The sequence below is a fragment of the Staurois parvus genome, unplaced genomic scaffold, assembly GCF_062004578.1.
Source record: "Staurois parvus isolate SC_StPar_1 unplaced genomic scaffold, SC_StPar_1.0 ptg000543l, whole genome shotgun sequence".
Taxonomy (NCBI): Eukaryota; Metazoa; Chordata; class Amphibia; order Anura; family Ranidae; genus Staurois; species Staurois parvus.
In genome coordinates, this window is record NW_028318339.1 from 1,222,645 (window position 1) to 1,241,789 (window position 19,145).

The 19,145-nt window shown below is 41.4% G+C and overlaps 1 protein-coding gene across 1 annotated transcript in view; it reads left to right on the forward strand.

Moving 5' to 3' along the window:
• Positions 1-19,145, forward strand: part of ESF1 (ESF1 nucleolar pre-rRNA processing protein) — a 78,581-nt gene that overhangs the window by 46,484 nt on the left and 12,952 nt on the right. Inside the window, exons 10-13 of the mRNA XM_089690780.1 lie at positions 2,251-2,372; positions 9,474-9,564; positions 12,432-12,508; positions 18,706-18,852. Of these exons, the coding sequence (XP_089546906.1) occupies positions 2,251-2,372; positions 9,474-9,564; positions 12,432-12,508; positions 18,706-18,852 (437 nt within the window). The remainder of the gene's footprint in view (positions 1-2,250; positions 2,373-9,473; positions 9,565-12,431; positions 12,509-18,705; positions 18,853-19,145) is intronic.

Sequence of the window (19,145 nt, forward strand, 5' to 3'; positions counted from 1 at the left end):
TGGTCGCTTCAACATACATGCATTTATAATGCACTGTTATCACCAGTGGGAAACCTATCCTTGGGCATGCCATGCTGCCATTGCTGGAGTGTTTATATGTAGACATGAAGTGGTTGCTGGAGATCAGTAGCATTGAGATGCAACCAAAGATGAAAAAATATGGAAATGAATGTTTGTTAGAAATGGCAATCATTTTTGATACACAGTGCATTAGCAGAACAAATGTAATTTAGTTGGGTTTGCATCTACTTTAAAGGTTCAGTATGGAGTTTCAAAAGTGGAGGGAGGTGGAGACTGGTTAGAAATTTGCAGAATAACAAAAGAATATTTCTTCTGTTCATTTTGGAATTTTCAGGGAATGTAGACTGTGTGCTCTTCATCCTTTGCTCAGTTTGAATTGCTGAGCCTTGTAATAGGCTTTACTTTAAGTCATTCTAATATTCCAGTATATAAAGGTGTACTGTTACTCTCCAGACCTGTTACCTTGTTTTGGCTAAAAGGACCGTAGTTGGTTAAAAGAATTGGTTCATTAACACTAAATATAGCACTTGGCTCCATCCAGTTTCCCTGTCTGAAACAGGTAATCAGAGTGTAATTTATTTTCCTTGCCTGGTCCTATATGTTCCCAGCTCTGATGCTAAATGAGGCATTGCGAAAGATCATGCAATTAAATACACGATCACCGGCTTGTTCAAAGGCTATTTAAGCTGATATTGCAACATAGATAGCAAAAATAATTCTGATTTATGTTCTGGTGATTTTTATTGTTTCTTTTAAGATACCAGATGCAAAGAAGATGTGTATTTCTATTAAATGACCCATAAACCATTCCAAGTTACAATTACAATAATAAATCATGGTAACCCCCCAGTCATATTAGAGCTGATGATGGTATTATTGTGATGCTGGTTGTTGGAACTTTTTGTACTTGCTGAAGTTCATTTAGGGCCTTGTAGGAAAATAAATGTATGGAAAAATGGAGGTGTTTACAAAAGCAGCCAATTAGAGAGATGTTTTAGTTTTCAGTTCTGTTCTATAAATCCTTTTGGTTGCATTTTTCATTTGCTCTGGTGCTTAGGTTTTCTTTAACCCATTAGACTAACATGCTTTTTTGTTCTAAAATGGCATTCTTCGAAGCCTCTTTGTGCAGTATGTCCTTTAACTGTCAGGCAGCGGCAGTTAGAAGATGTAGGAAAGTAATGGGATGCGTCATTTAATGTCTCATGAAGTGATGTCTTCAACTGCCAGCGTTGGCTGTATTTGAAGTGTTTGTAAGACTAAATAGTTTTCTTTAGCTTTGGATGGAGTATGGAAAGGTTTTAAAAACCCCTGTCAATCTATTGCTGTCTCACGTTAGGGAAACTTCCCTTCACTTCCTGTCACAGAGTCCCAGCAGGAAGTAAGAGGAAATCTCTACAGACTGAGGGTAATTTACTTCTTAAATAGTAGTCGCCTCCCAACTTCCCATTGTTGAATCTGCTCTCTTTTTCTGTCCTAGTGACAGTGGTCATCGGGACAAATAGAGCTGTTAAAATCTAATTTTAAAGTTACACTCCAGTGAGCTATAAAAAGATCGGAAAAAATGTATTATGTATTGTTTACAATTATATTATAATATAAATGTCTGCATTTGACTTAATTTCAGCCTTTTCTAATCCTCTGTACAGCATCACTCAGACTGGAGGAGGGAGAGTGGGAGAGGAAGCAGCTGGGGTCAAATAAGTGTACCGCTTTTACATGTGCTAACAAAGAACATGCTGATTGGAGGAGAGAAAAGAAAGATGACCTCAATAGCCTCCTTCTGTCTTTACTATTGCAGAGCTTAGATTAGGGAAAGCAGCCAGTCAGGTGTGACAGAGCGTTGAGCTCAGCAGCATGCTACTTCTTCTTTGTCCAATCACAACCTGGCCAAGGAACATTGCCTACTTGTGTTGCTTAACTGCAGAAGAAATAAATCGGGTCTCCTTCCCTGGCAGACAGAGCTGTGCAGTGTTGCAGAGCTGGTTAAGTCTCAGAACTGGATGAACAGAAAGACAAATGTATTGCCCTGTAAAGCAGCTTTGTTATATAGTATGTATAGTTGATTGTCTAGAGTCGACCTTTAAATGAGACCTGTTGTTTCACTACCTTTACTCAGCAGGGACATAATCCTTTTGTAGAAGGAGTTACAACCAAAAGGTGACAGCGTTAGTGAAGAAACAGGTATTTTATTTGACTTTAAGCTAACATTTGGCTTCTGGTTTTCCCTAGGCCTCAAGGAAAGTGCTGAACAGATGGTTAAAAACAAACTAGAGGGCAATGATAAGCTAACTCCATGGGAAAAGTACCTGCAGAAACATAAAGAGAAAAGGAAAATGAAAAAGAAGAAAAAGGTAATTATATGTTGTTGTATTGGTGCTTACTACATTAAAGGCCAGCATTTCCACAGTCTGAAATTCAGATTGACATAGTTGCTCACTTGGTAAATCGTACTTCTTGTATTTCTTGTGATTTAGTGTTGAGATGTCTCTACCAGGATTCCCAGTTCTGCCACATCCATTACAGCTAATTGAGGTGTTGTGCTTCCTTGGTGTTTGGCCCATAATGTAGAACAAACACATCATTAGGGATTCTGAGAATGAACCCATTTTAACCTAGAAGTGGAACAAGACATTTTGCCTTAAGATCCCAGGTCCATCACATGTGGGATACCACTCTTGCTTAAATTTGTTTTTCTACATTATGCAGGAGTTGGAGCAGAAACACCTGAAGATGTGTGGGAAAACCCAAAAATCTAAGGGGGGTGGGGTTATAGTAGAAACAAGAGGATATACTTAACCAGCAGTTATTTCAGGTGTCAGGTCCCGCAGTACATAATTTCTGAGTGAAGCACTGCCTCGTGGGATCTGTAATGTGGAAATTCCAGGAGGCAGTGGGGCTGGTTGTTGGATCTGCCCTACCCAGGAATCAGGAAAAAGTGGCCCACACCAGATTAAAAGGTATGCTATTGTAGAAGAGGAAGGAGTGGGGGCAGATGAGAGGAAGTCCATTTTATGAGTGAAGATCCACTTTAAGGATGCTTAAAAGGTGCAGAAAGCCATTCTCATAAACCATAAAGGTTTTATATTTAGGCCACTGGGTTGAATGAAAAAAATTAGTAGTGTGTACTAGGCTTAAGTGTGCTCAGAACAACTAAATATGTTACTGAGAAGACATCCTTGATGTAGGCAGATTGTATGCCAACAAACTAACAGAAGGCTAATCTGAGAACGTAGAGGAAACATTTTAAGAGATCCTTCCTATAAGTTTTGTTGTTTTGATGTATAGTTTGTAGAGTTGCACTAAAGGAATACGAAAGTTGCTGGCCCTCTAAAGCTGCACTAAAGGAATATGACAGTGGCTGCATCCAACAGCTTCAAGGTCCATTTCAGCTTTGCATTGCAATGGGCTGTGTATTTTGAGCTATTTAGATTTAAGTACAATTATCAGTGGCAGTTAGTTCAATTGTGTAACTGTTTTACATATCTATTCCCCCAACAATATCATGTATGGATCGTTTTCACTTTCGGTGATATGGTAAAACATTTCTTTGAATGCCTTTGAAGTCCCTTGATATAAATCCATTTGTAACTGATAAATTACCAAGCCATTAACCGCTACCTTGTGATCCAGTTCATTACCTTTCACCCATCTGAGACGTTAGAGACGCAACACGTATGGTTGATGGCAGAAAGGCCTGTGACTTACCAAACATGAATGACATAAAGGTCAGAAAACTGCTGATCGGACATTAATAAACATTAAGACATTAAAAAAGGTTCATTGGAACTGATATCTGACTTTTGTTAAAGTCAAATAACTAGGCAATGTAAAACCTTTGCTCAGACTCTAGAATTCTCTATTTTGTTTTTATATAATCTATAAATGTTGCACAGTGGTAGTATTGCCACTGTGTACCCTCCCTGTAAAATAGTTATTTTTCTTATTATAAACTTAGTAGAGTCTTCCAAAAACAAGGTATCCACCAGTCTCACTTCAATCACAAATCCAAAATAAAAGGGATTTATTCCTCATTTTAGGATAATGTGATGAGGTCCCATAAATCTGTATCCTAAAATCATGAATAAACCTTAGTGTTTGATTTGTGTTTAAAGTGAATTATACAGTGCATATTTTCTATGCCCTACTGTGCTTCCCAGAAGTGAAGACTCTTCAGTGATGAGCTTCTTGGTTTCAAATAGCCAAAGCTATTTGACATACTTCCCCTATGGCTCACAGGGGTGCAGTTCATTGGCTGACGTCACTCATTTGGTCCAGGCTCAGGAAAGATCATTTCGAATTTACAGTCGGCAGACTGGCAGCTAGCTCAGCCTCTCATCATGCCACTGAGAGCCTGAGCCAGCAGCCCCTGCACAACCCAGCGCAGGAGGGGCAGAGTACAGAGCTGGTGACTGACAATCGCTGTTCTCTTCTCAGAGTGGAGGGGGAGAACTGAATGATCAGTGGTGTTTGATCGATCAGTTCTTGCGGTAGAGCCACAGGTGCAGTTGGGATCAGTGCTGCAGCCATCAAGATGAGTATGTGTGTGTTTGTTTGTTTTTTTTTGCTATTCCTGAACTTCTATTTAATGCTGAAGTTCAGGTATGACAACTTTTTTACATTAGTCCAGCTTGGACCGATGTAAGTATGTGTGTGCCATTCCTGAGGAATCCCTTTGGAAGCTGGTAATCAGTGTATTCAGGCACCGCCACTACAGTGATTGCCACTAGCTTCTGGGTTCTGTAAGGCTGCCCTGCTGTTTTCTTGAACTCAGGAAGTCAGGTACTTTGCATTTTCTGAGTAAATGTATTCTTTGACAGGATGAGGCGGGGATTGTCACAAGACCTGGAAGTTACCAGGGGTGTCCCACAATTATGGCATATACACCCTTACATTGGTCCAGGCTGGGCCTATGTAACTATGTAAAAAATCGCCACACCTAAACTTTAACTTGAAATCACCTTGCTGAGTAGTTTTACTTTTTTGAGTTGCTTGATATTCTCTTCATAATGTTTGTATAGAACTTCTCTTTTTATTGAAGCATTAGCAATGATACTACTTCCGACAAAACACGTAATCTTTACAAAGCCACACATCAGAATCCAAAAATGTATTGTCATTTTACAATACCAATCATAAAATGAAATGCAGTTGTTGCTCCCTCACATTAAAAAGGATTTCCACGCCCAGCACAAAAACACTTAACCAAAACCAGCACACATAACTCCCAATCCGTTTATTCCACAACAGTTCAAGCATTCAAGAGCCGTACAGATCGAGGAAAGAAGCTATTCCACAACTTGGTGGGATGAGAGCAAATGCTTTCTATACCACCTACCAGAAGGTAGCAATGTATACAGACTATTACCAGGATGTGTAGTATCTTCCAATATATTATACACTGTCTCGGAAGACACATCCCCTCCTCCAATTCATCAATACTCGGTAGACTAACTACTGCAGTAATATTCTGTGTGGTTTTTATGACCCTCTGCAAGGCATTTCTGTCATGGACTGTGCATGATCCTTGCCATAAAGAAATGTGATACTTGAACACACTTTGAATGGCAGCTTTACAGAAGCTAATGAGGACCCACTCTAAAAAGCCTGCCCTTCATAGCTTCTTCAAAAAGTATATTCTCTGATGAGCCTTGCCCACCTGATGGGATATATGCCCTGTCAATGACATGTCCTCCCTAGGCTGTTGTATGCTTACAATTGGAAGCAGCAGGGTTCTAATAGGCACAAAAGGGTATAAAATAAAACACTCCCTGGAATTCATAGAGACTGGTGCAGACAGATTTTGTGAAAGCGGCTTTCATACATTCTAAAAGTGGTGCTGAATGCTCAAATTCATATACTTATCTAGAACTCACGTCTCTTAGGATGCATGCAGGACACTTTCGCAAAATATACGTGGGCCAGTTTTTCTCTGTATGCCAAAACAGAGATGGTCTTTATTAGTGTCACTTTTACATTTGGCGCATTCAGTGCAACACAATGTAAAAGTGGCGCATTAAGTGCGGCACAATGTAAAAGTGGCGCGTTCAGGAAGGCACAATGTAAAAGTGGCGCGTTCAGGGAGGCACAATGTAAAAGTGGCGCGTTCAGGGAGGCACAATGTAAAAGTGGCGCATTCAGGGAGGCACAATGTAAAAGTGGCGCATTCAGGGAGGCACAATGTAAAAGTGGCGCATTCAGGGAGGCACAATGTAAAAGTGGCGCATTCATTGTAAGTGCTGAATTGTAGTACTTTCTGAATCTGGTGCAGGAGTCACTGTCAGAGCCAAAAGTGTTGCAAATGCTTCATGAATTTGGCGAAACACATTAACAAGGGGGATTAATGCCAGATAAGTGGCATCAGCTTTATTGAACCCCCCCCCCTCCAGTGAGCTCTAAAAGCAACCTTAATAAATCTGATAGTCAGAAGATACGGTTGCTTCAGGTACTGCCACTGTTTTCAAACTGGTGATAACCCCATCAAAATGAGTGATGCTCCCCTCAAGATAGATTAGTCCGCAATCTCCTATCCTCAGGGAGGCTGTGTTTGGGTATAACGCTCCTGCATGCTAAGTGGACTAAAGAAATCCACCAGATTACAAACAGAAGGGAATGGGGTGGACTGGTTCACCACTACATCAACTTGTGGATGAAATCCTGAAGCCATGAGCAGGTTAGGATTTGAAGCCTTATGTAGGCCATACATGGTTCGAATTCCGAACTAATTTTCTTTAGAATATCAGAAATTTTGAGCATTTTGTAATGCGATGGTGCCACCATTGATTTAGAAAATCAACCAACAAAGTTTTCAATTTCTCTTCATGTTGCTACAGAATTAAATTTTTGTGGCCACGAATTTTCTTTTCTTTCCTGGTCACAGCTTTATATTTCTTGCACGTTTCTCCCATCATTGATTCTAAATTCATTAGTTTTTCAAAAAATTTCCAACATGCCCGATCACTCAAATTTGATGGTCACACAAAAATCGACTGTTTTTGTGACCCACTAATGGTGCGAAATTTGAATGAAAATCTTAAAAAATATTTTCGAAAGAAAATTCTTTCAGAAATTCGACCCGTGTATGGCCGGCTTTAGCTTTCACTGTTGACAAGAAAGTTGTAGTGTCCTAGAAACAACATGATAATATTTAAATAGAGTTCCAGGATAAACCTAACTAGCCTTATAAATGCTCCTTCCCCCAACCCCCCCTTCTTAAGCTAGTTCAAATGGCATGCCGCCCGCACTCAAATGAATGGGCTCTCGTGCCCATGCAAAACACGTCCCGCACGGCTACACATATGTGAACCAGGGGTAATACTGACCTGACATTAAAATCCCAGAAGAGGAATTCCCAAAAAAATGGTAATGCCCTATGTGATTGAGCTCTTCTTTATGATAAAATGGAGGGGTCCATCACCCTAGAGTTTCTAGTGAAGCCCCCACAGTATTTGGTGCATTAAAGTCCCACCACGAAATTTGACGGTTCTCAGTGTTGTGCCACAATATTTAATTTCACTAGCAAATATTTAACTTCTGGGATGCAACTGAAGTTGTCCATTGGGAATGTGTTTTTTTTTTTTTCCACTTGGCCTTGTTTGGGAAGGGTTACTATGAATTGCCAGGTCCCAGTCTCATCCAGCACGAGATATAACCCATATTGCTGAAGCTATGTATATTTCTACCGCCTGCCACGTGTTTTAATGTCGGCCTGGCGCTCGCCTTGCACATCAATCACAAACATATGTGACAGAGAGAAAAATAAGCTTGTTACTGCTGTAGCTGTGCATGGGCTTTGATCTTTGTTTTCGTTGTGTTTTGGAATGTTGGAGAGGCCTCAGAAAGCTCATTCGTGCCTGCAAACATATCGAAAGATCTCACAACCTCGTCGCACGGACGCAGGCAGAAGAACGCACTGAGCAACAAAACCTGCACAATTACTTTCAATGACCTCATCATTTATTTTACTTTTCCCAGAAATATCAAACATGATAGCAGTTATGGTATCAATCCCCACCAAGTCTCACATTTACCTTGCACATACTTCTGTCTTTGCTGTGTAATATTTTCATATGGCTCAGTTATTCAACTTACAATGCGGGTGGTACAGCAGATAAGATGTAACAGGTCCCTATATAGAAAAATAAATCTTTTGTTGAGCAAAAAAGAGCACATTTATAAAATGTTGCAGACCAAGAGACCAGGCATCTTCAAGGCTTTCTTAAAACTATGTAGTTTTGCCTGCTGTTTACCCGACAGTGTAGAAAAAAATGTACAGCTTGTGGATGATAAATATTCCAGAGAACGTTATTTTTTACCAAAGGAATAAATGTGTGAATTAGATTTTCAGCATCTATTTGGAAATATCCTTAATTGACTTATTTTTTTAGATGTGTTTTTCTGCCAGCTATGAAAAAATACTTTGTGTTACAATATACAATATTAGCAAATTGTTTATTCAGGCGTGTTTTATTCAAGTAAATTCAGGGGGTGAAATCAGTAGAATAACTCTGCAAGGAGCTGTATTTGCTGAGGAGCTGCAACTACCAAAAAAAAACAGAAAATGTGTTAAATAGTAACTGTAATTTAAAGTGTTACTAAACCCAGGACCCTGCATTCACTATATCTGGTCTCCCACAGTACACACTACATGGAAGGGCAATTATTTTAGTAAATATAAACTGCTAATTACCTTTTCTCATCAGCAGTTAGAGCAGTCTTGTGACTTTTATCAGTGTCCAGCAAAGCACATGTTAAAGCTTGTAGGAGGCGTTTTCTTCCTCCTCTAGGAGGATGCAGGACCTCTGACATCTGTCTGGACACTGCTGATTGGCCCTGTGCTGATCACATCATGTATGGTGTATATTGAGCACTGACAATATACACCATACTGAGCACTGACAGTCTGCAGAAGCCTTGCATTACATTTGTGATCCAACCAGTAAATCTGTTATTTTTAAACAGAACATGCTCTCTTGCAGTTACAGGGATGAGATAAACCATTTAACACTGGCAGGGGTGCTTACAATGATCAGCATTTATTTATTCTTGGCCCTGCCCTCCTCTCTCCTCATTGGCCGACTAGCTGTGATTGACAGCAGCAGGAGCCAATGGCTCCCACTTGCTGTCTCAGCCAATGTGGAGTCAGAGACCCGGGATAGCCGAGGCTGTGGTTCACATCGCTGGATCGCGATGAGGCTCAGTTAAGTGTTGAGGGGGCTGGGGGCACTGCTGCACACAGATGGTTTTTCACCATACATAGAATGCATGAATGTAAAAAACCTTGAGCTTTTACAACAACTTTTACTTTGGCCAAATTCCTTCATTATATATAAAAGCTTTAATGAGTGCTTGAACTGCTGTTATAGTTCTGTAGTTTTATTCTGCACCTTTTAATAAAGCCATACTGTAGCTTTATCTGTGTTAATGCGGTTTGTCTACCACCATGTGTTTTGTAGGAGAGCATAGAAGAAAAAGATGAAGAAGATGAGATACCATCTGATGTTGATTTCAGTGATCCTTACTTTTCGGAGGAATTGAAGAAACCAGGTAATCGAAGCATTGGAACAATCTGTTAGGCCTGTATTGTCTTAAAGGACATGTCTACTGAGAAAAGCTGCAATCGTTCACCTCACTCAAAAATTCCGACTGCCATGACGACCCCGTGTCTTCAATACCACCTGTCCTTGGCCAGACCAAACGTGGAGTTTAGGAATTTTGCCTTCTTAGTTTCTATATTTAGGTTTTAGAAAGTATAGAAGTTAGAGGCAAACAAACAACTAGCATTTTCAGTACAAAATCAGCAATTACTGAGGATTTAAAGTGTTTTTTTAGTCCAAAGGTTTCTTACCTTATTGCCTGCAAGTGATTGTATAGGTCCTTTTTTCTTTTTTTTTTTTTTTTAACAAACATGTTATACTTACTGCTCCATGCAATGGTTTTGCACAGAGATGCAAGGATATCCCTCTTCTGGGGTCCCCCACTGTCGCTCTTGGCTCCTTCTGTTTGTGTGCCAACATACCAAGCCGCTTCCTATGGTGGCACATGTGCAGGCTCAATGCCGAGTTGTGTGTGTCTAATGTGGCTCAGCCCCACCCGCTCCTTTGTCATTGCATTTGATTGACAGGAGCAGGAGCCAAAGGGTCCCTCTTTTCTCACTGAGTCTAATGGTGAGTGAAAGAGAGCACTGCTTCTGCTTTCATGGACAGTGCTGGATCAAGATCAGGCTCAGGTAAGTATTTAGAGGGGGCTGCACAAAAAAGGTTTTTTACCTTAATGCAGCAAATGCATTGGGGTAAAAACCCTGAAGCCCTTACAACCACTTATGTTCCCCTTATCCCCCCCCCCCCCAAACACTTACCTGAGCCTGTTGGCGACCAAGTGCTGTGCCCAGCTTCAGGTCTATTCCCTTCAATTTCTGGTCTCACAGGAGTCTTGGGCAGCAGTGGGAGCCATTAGTTCCTGCGGCTGTCGGACAAATCCTGTGAGGTGGGAGCAGGGGGCAAGACTGAGCTATGCTGTGTGGTTCTATTGAGGCACACAGCCTGGCTCGGGAGCACACTCGCACATGGCACCCCATAGTACACGGTTTGCTATGGGGGCACACACAAAGGTAAGTAGGAGCAGAATGCGCCTGATGGGGAGAAGAGGAGGTAAGGGACCACCCTGTGCAATACCAATGTACAGAGCAGGTAATTATAGCATCTTTTTTTATTTTATTTAAAAAAAAAATAGTCTTTACAACCACCACTTTTAATGGTTTATTGTAGAAGGAAAAGATTTCCCCTTGGGTGGCCTCTTTATTACTGTTTTAAAAAGAGACTGCTACTTTTCCTCTTCAGGGATAATATCCACTGATAATTGGCTTCCCCATGTTTCTCAGTCAAACCTTGGAGTTCTAAACTCGGGTTAACGTGTTCTATGGTTTCAGACCCTATACAGAGTTTACTTCTTTCTCCTTTTCCTCACATGACAGTGTTTGAGCTTGGCAAACGAAAGAACTGATAAGGGCTCCAATGTGTTAGATGTAGATATCTGTGGGAAACAGGATTTTATCACAAGAGAACTTGTCACTCTGGGCAGATTAACAGATTCTGTTCAAAGCTGCCTTGTACTCAAATGTTAAACTAACACTATATTAAGTCTTCCTAAGATGGATTTTTTAAATAACTTGCAAAACTTTGTTTTGGATAGAGTGGAGAGGGCGTAGAACACCTGCTACAGCTGTCTGTGTTCCATTACGGAAATTCACCCTTTCTGTTTGTCCTGGTAATTACCACTGCGAGTGAATGTAAAATTGGGTTGTCACCCGAACAGGAATAGAGGGAAAACCTTACAATGGGAATACTAGTTTTGGTGACAACTAACGATTTCCTCATTTCACAGGTTTTCCTCTTGTCCTATTTTGGCTATGGGACAGGAAGTGACAGTAAATCTTTCCAATACGAAAACACTGAAAAGGGTTACAATCCTCCTTTACTCTATCCAAAATAAAAAATGTTTTGCTTTTCATTATACTTGCAGTGTTTTTCAACCTTTTCTCAGTCAAGGCACACTTTAGAACTGCGCACAATCCTGGGGCACAACAGTATGAAGACTCATTCACATAAGGAGGGGCGTCCGAGCGCTAGCACTTTTTTGCGTTCTGCCACATGGTACATTTTTTATTAGGCTGCTCTATGCTTGTGAAACACACAAAATGGTGCTGGCATGACTTTTAAATTGAGCAACACCAGAATGCATGGTACTGTGGTGCCATGCATTTTAATGGGCACAAACATACATGCAATTGGTGGTTGCATGGGGGTGCCATTCAGGAATAACTGCAAAAGGCAATGTATTTTTGTGTGGTGCAGGAAAATGCTAATTTTCACATGTATTACCGCACTTCACCTGGTGTGAAAAAGCCTTAAATGTAGTTTGCAAGGCAGATTTAAGTGGTCAGTAGGTTGTAATACATAGAGGAGGAGAGAAGCCTGGAGGATGCTGGATGAGATCTCTCCTGCTTCTTTGTACACAGACATTAACAGTGGAAATCCTTAATGATCGGACAGTACCGGGCAGTGCGTAATTTTTGTTGCGGCACTCTGGTTGAAAAACCCTGCTTTAATGGATAAAACATTGCTCCCAACTCTCTTCAATACCAATCATTTGACCAAAAGCCTACCTATCCATTCAGTGCTCCTTCTAATACCAGTTATGTGACCAAAGGCTCCCTCCAGAGCCAGTTATGTGATAAACCTCCTACATATTCATTCGGTGTCCCCTCCTTTGTCAGTCGTGTGCCTATATGGAAATGTATGTTTTATATTTTAAAAGCTTTCATAACCAATTATACTGATAAACTGATGTTTTAGGGGTTACAAATGGCACAAAACTACAAATGTCAACACATTTGATTTTGGACTGTATCATAGGTATGAAGAAGAAATTTACAGCTGGAAAGAATGAACAGGCATCTTCTGAAGATGAGAAAGAAAAAGAAAGGCAGAAAGTGGGTATAATGGTTTAGCGTTAAGTTTTTTTTACTGTATATCTACTATGTAGAGTACCCTTCACTTCCCGTCTTCTTAAAATGGCAGAAAGTAAAGGAAATCTCTCCAGTGACAGCCTAGACATTTTTAAAAATTAGGAAGAATTTCTGACTAGACCCAAATCTACTAAAAAGTGTTTTTATTGATATATGTGTTTCTATTGATTAGAATATTGCCCCAGTTGCATGCCCAGAAATCTCCTCAGCAGGGACACTGTAATAGAAATCTGATGGAGGCTCTAATCCCTAGGTTAAAAAATTTGAAAAACAAAGTGTTGGAGTTCTACTTTAAAAGTAGATCTAAACCCAGTTGTTGAAACTTTTGAAATTGCTTTAGCATGTTAACATACAATTTAAATCTGCAGCTTTCATTAAAATAATACCTGGTGATCCTACATAAAAGGTGTTTTTTCAGGCACTTCCTGTAATAGGGTGACAGCTGTCTCCTGACTGTGCTCCTGCATTGTCACCCTATCCCATGCACCCCTACCCCCATGTAGATTACAGTCAATTGTGTGTGGATACTTGGCATGCATGATCCACCATCAATACTACCAGGTGGCTTATCAAGACCAAAAATGTGCAGTCAACATTGGAGCAAGTGCATGTAAACAGGAAGTGGTTGAAAAAGACTGGAGAAAATCAGAAGCACGGAGAAGCAAAAAAAAAAAAAAAACATAAAAAAAAAAAGGTGAAAAGAGTTTAAAAAAATAAATAAATAATAGCAACTGTTTGCACAGTGCTTTGGAAAACAAAATATCATACTTTTAGGGTTTACATTATTATTATTATTATTATTATTATTATTATACAGGTTTACAATATAACAGGAGACAATACAGCAACAATGCAGTTCAATACTAGAGGGAAAGGAGGGCCCTGCTCCTTGGAGCTTACAATCTAGGAGGGAGGTGCTAGTGGTACAAAAGGTAATAACTGTGGGGGATGGACTGGTAGGAAGAGAAGAAGATTCCATTGTTAGCTGAGGGCAGGAAAGGCTTCCATGAAGAGATAGGTTTTCAGAGATCGCCTAAAAGTGAGCAGAGTAGGCGATAGTCTGATAAATTGGGGTAGAGAGTTCCAGAGGATGGGGGAAGCTCTGGAGAAGTCCTGGTGATGAGCATGGGAGGAGGAGACAAGGGAGCTAGAGAGCAGGAGGTCTTGCGAGGAGCGGAGAGTACGGTTTGGGTGATATTTAGAGACAAGATTGGTGATGTAATTTGGGGCAGAGTTATAAATGGCTTTATATGTTGTTAATGTTTTGAATTTTATTTGTTGGGCAATGGGAAGTCAGTGGAGGGATTGGTAGAGAGGGGTGACAGATACAGAATGGTTAGTAAGGGGGATGAGTCTGGCAGTAGCATTCATGATAGACTGAAGAGGGGATAGCCTGCGATGAGGTAGGCCAATGAGGAGGGAGTTGCAATAGTCAAGGCGAGATACATCTATATTAATCACAATATATTTTGTTTTACACCTCTGTCTTAGCATATCACATACTAAGCATTAGGCATATCTGCAGAGCTATTCTCCTCAATGAGGCTTATTTATATAGGCTTGAAACGTTTTCCAGAATATCTTTAAGTTTGTCTGCTATGACTTTAAATCTAAGGGCTTGTTCTCACCAGTGTGCAGACGTAATTTTTCTACACGCGTTCTGCAACAAAATCAATTGTTCTCTATGTGCCCTGTTCACACTACAACACTAGTATCACGTGCAGATTTTTTTCTGTGCAGGAATCTGCAACATATATAAAGCTGATTGAAGCTTGCATGAAAACTGATGTGAAACTAAAGTCACTGCAAGTGAAATCTGCGCCTCACTTTCCACCAGTTTTTATGCATGTATAGTGTGAACAAGGCCTTAAAGCTGAACTCTAGGCAGATACAGTATAAGCAACACAAATTAATGTAACTTTGTAATTCATAAATATATCCTCAAATTTCCTAAATGCAAAAAGTGTAAGTGCCTGAATTGATTTAGCAATTTCTGTAAAGAGCTGAAACGTAAGAGGAGATAGTAGAGTCAGTTGGTTTATGTAGTAACAAGGAGCCGGTTGATCAGAGGAGAAAGCCGAGTAAAATAGAGATGAGCTCATCACTGTCCACCTTTTTTCACTGTCCAGCAATGGGGTGGGTGGGTCCTGGATGACCTGGGCTCAGAGGAATGCTCAAAATAAAAGATTAAACCATCATAGTGTTTTCCGTACTCGCATAAAGGTTTTATTCAACTTATAAAAACACTCACATGGTAATGTGCACTAATCTGGTGCACTGCAGAGAAAGAGCTTGCACTATTCCCTGGTGTGGATGGATACTGTACTTTGTGTTTCAAAAATCCACACTGTCCCCTGAAGCTAAAGGATAGGTTACATTCTCTATATTCCCTGAACTGGCTTCCTTCCACCCAACGTCCTGTACAGTGTGCTTACGTCACCAGCTCCGCTCCTTACGTGTTGCGCCATCGTCACATGGCTTCATCAGAGGGATAGGGATATACCCTGAATGGGCAAAGATTCATAAAAATTTGTAGACTCCAAAAGTCTGGTTTCTGACACTAATTATTCAATAAATCATTTAACAAATAATTGAGATTTGTACCTTGTACCCTCCATTTTGCAACAACGGGGAAGATTTATGAAATCTGAATCAAAGACCACTAGAACAAAGTCCCCGGATATAGGAACCAATAAGATTTCATCCTTGGTGGGCTAGGCACATTTGCTGTTGCAGGTGACAGTTTCCTTTTTCTTTGCTCCACTTTTTATCAGTCAGAACCTCACCAGTTACAGAATTACCTTTATTCTGATTGTGTCGATCTTTGTTAGGGTATAATGCTGTGAAACATAGATTGGAAATAGTGAAGTGTGTTGGAGTTTATGGCTAGTTAGGGGAAAAAAATAACCCTGCTTTGTAATGCTGGAAAGAAAAATGAAAGTTATTTTTCCTTAGATTGTTAAGTGAAATGCCTGTGGACTGGCAGGCGGATCACAAAACCACCACAGTGTGTAATGATACATTTCATGGTTTGTTTCATCCGGATAAACATGTGACACAGGGTTTCTATGTTCACTCGCTCTGTTCTGTTAGGCACCTTTTGTGTCTGCAATAGTTCCGTTTTTTTGTTTTGCAATTTGCCAGAAAGCGTTTACACTGAATGCTAATTAAATTACCGGCTTGGAGGAAGTGGTGAAGTGCTGAATTAAGTATAATAGACGTGATTGGATTACAACTTAGTGGATCATTCTGCCTGTCCTGGTTAAAGGGACATGTTTGCTGTGGACATATGTACAGACCAGCTGTGAAAGAAACTTTTATTATCCATAGAGGGTCAGAAAATACATACATAATATTATACTGCAAAGTCAGTTTGGGTAGAAGTATGTAGACACACCCTGCCAGACATAGTAAAACCTTGAAGTTTCAGGATGGTGTATGTTCACCATAAGTCTTTGGGAATTAAATTAGTTTGAATTACTCTAAGTATTATAATACTAGGAGGTTAACTGATAGAGACTGAACTCTGCAGACACTGCCAAAAAAACAACAGGCAGAGGACTAGCCATCAGTGTTACCTGTGGTCTCTCTGCAGCTGATCCTTCCCCATGATATACTTACAGAGCCTTGTTCAGTACTGTGTGTCTGTGTGGAGGTGGCCATCATGGTATAGGCAGGGATTTACTTCTCACATAAGAGCCTCCAGGAAGAACGCTGTTGTTCCTTCTGGAGGCGTTAACATGAGAAAGCAAAGCCCTGCCTATACTAAGATGACTGCTTCCTGACAGACACACAGTAGTGACATCACCAAATCTCACTTAAAATCTTCTAAGACTAGCAATCAGCAGTACCTTAGATATCACACTGCACATATACAGCTATTAGGCTGTAGGTATATGAGAGCCTAGGTATCCTCACATACCGGGAAGAACACTGCTGTTTTTCATGAGGAAATCTAAACAAAAGGTGCATTTTGCAGGGCACTGCTTAGGCATATTATATTATTTATAGATTTTAAGCTCCAAGGAGCAGGGCCCTCAAATCCCTCTTGTATTGAACAGTATTGTTGCTGTATTGTCTCCCGTTATATTGTAAAGCGCTGAGCAAACTGTTGGTGCTATATAAATCCTGTATAATAATAATAATTTAAAAATTTCCATATAACATCGCAAATGTTCAGTTTTTAGGTGCAGTTTCACTTTAAAAAGAACCAGTCACCAACTGACATTTTAAATAGAATGAATCTTGTTCTTTCTGGGATTGGTCTAGATAACAGACCCTCCAAAGTCTGGTGTTGTCTTGGTAACTTTCTTTTCCTAGCAGTCCAGACAAACTATTATTTATCAACCCTGAGCTTAGGCAGGAGAAAGGGCAGCTTTCATTACACTGAGGTGATGTTTCTGCTCTGAAAGGGAGATAATACAGTTAAAAACAGCTTACACACACAAATCTCCAAGAGATAAGAGTGCACTGTTATAACAAAATTAAAGGTGAGAGATTTAGATACCTATGAATGTTCATACATGACAGGTTCTAATTTAAAAAAATTAGCAAAGTCAGAGTGACTCATCTACTAACTAGTTCTAAGTAAATAATTCAGAAAATAATATAGCCAGAGCCAAACCATTGGTTGCTTGATAGCCAGGCAACCAGTGTTTTCATAACAAGGTCAGTAGTGTGAGCCTCAAAAAGTACTGTGCTGTACAGAAGCTCTTCAGAACGGTAGGGTTTGTTCATTTCTTTTTGAATGGTTGTTTCAAGTGGTACCATTTGCTCCAGAGCATTCCAGCATCTTGTACTGCTTGATCTATACCTACTAAGGGTTAAAGCTGCTGAAAACACCTCTACATACAGCTACATGGATGCACCCAACCCCTCCCTCCCCTCTCTCTCCCTCCCTCTTCCTCCCCTCCCCCTCCCTCTTCCTCCCCTCCCCCTCCCTCTTCCTCCCCTCCCCCTCTCTCTTCCTCCCCTCCCCCTCTCTCCCTCTTCCCCCCTCCCCCTCTTCCCCCCTCCCCCTCTTCCCTCCTCCCCCTCTTCCCTCCCTCTTCCTCCCCTCCCCCTCTTCCCTCCCTCTTCCTCCCCTCCCCCTCTTCCCTCCCTCTTCCTCCCCTCCCCCTCTCTCTCCCCTCCGCCTCTCCCTCCCCTCCGTCTCTCCCTTCCCTCCCCTCCGCTCCCTCTCCCTTTCCCTCCCCTCCCTCTCCCTTTCCCTCCCCTCCCTCTCCCTTCCCTCCCCCTCTCCCTCCCCTCTCCCCTCCCTTCCTTCCCCTCCCCTTCCTTCTCCTTCCCCTCCTTCCCCTCCCCCTCCTTCTCCTTCCCCTCCCCCTCCCTTTCCTTCCCCTCCCCCTCCCTTTCCTTCCCCTCCCCCTCCCTTCCCCTCCCTTCCCTTCCCTTCCCCTCCCCTCCCTTCCCCTCCCTTCCCCTCCCCTCCCTTCCCCTCCCTTCCCTTCCCCTCCCCTCCCCCCCTTCCCTTCCCCTCCCCTCCCTTCCCTTCCCCTCCCCTCCCTTCCCTTCCCCTCCCTTCCCTCTCTCTTCCCCTCCCTTCCCTCTCTCTTCCCTTCCCCTTCCCTCCCTCTGACAGTACAGGGAGAAGGTACCCAAACTATCTGTCAGAATTGAAAACAGCGTGGCCGCGCGAGGCTCCACCCACACAGCCGCTTCACTCATTCACAGAGCTCTGTGAATGAGGGCTTACAAGTCCCAGCAGCTTTAGCGGCTGTCGGCGTGTAGTTTTCAAGGAACTACCATGGCGCTGTGACATACCGTGGTAGTTCATTGAAGCTTCCTATCAGAATATCTGCTTGATCTTACATCCCGTGCAGCCAGCAGATATTCTGACAGGTCTGCAGGAGACCTGCATGGCATCAGCAATCTACTGATCACTGGTGCAATGCTTTCCAGGCTGCTTTGGACAAATATAATAAATGCTAATTTTTTTTACTCACAAAAAATGTGCATTTATTATTTTTGGCCAGTAGGTGAACTTATCCTTTAAAGAATAGGCTGTTTCTCATACAGAAAGAAAATTTGGATTGTCTACATTTAATTCTGTGCATATTCTACTGGTATACATAACACCTCAAGTTGCATTTAAAAAGAGTTTGTGATACTTTCTAGTGCAGTTGTGATATGGAGATGCATGATTTTTGTGTGCCTTGCAGGCAGAGATGGCGTTACTCATGATGGACGATGTGGAGGATGACCGAAAGCATTTCAACTATGATAAGATTGTGGAGCAGCAGAATCTGAGCCGCAGCAAGAAGAAAAAGCTGAAGAAGAAGGAAGAATTAGTGGAAGACAACTTCCAGGTATATTATCCTATCCATCTGGCAACAGTGTATAGGATTACAATTTTATCGTATTCTGCAAAAAGTTTATTTCTTTATAACGGGACTCAGAGCAGGCTATTCTTGACTATGTGGGTTATATGCCACCTATAGTTGATTGGACACTGGCCAACCAATCAGAGTGGAGGTCCTCCCCTATATAACCCCTCCTACACAGGAAGTACTTCAGTTTTTCGCCAGTGTCTGTAAGGTGGATGGTCATTGAAAGTGTTGCTCCTGGAGCATATGCCAAAAGTCTAGTACGGTTCCTGCGG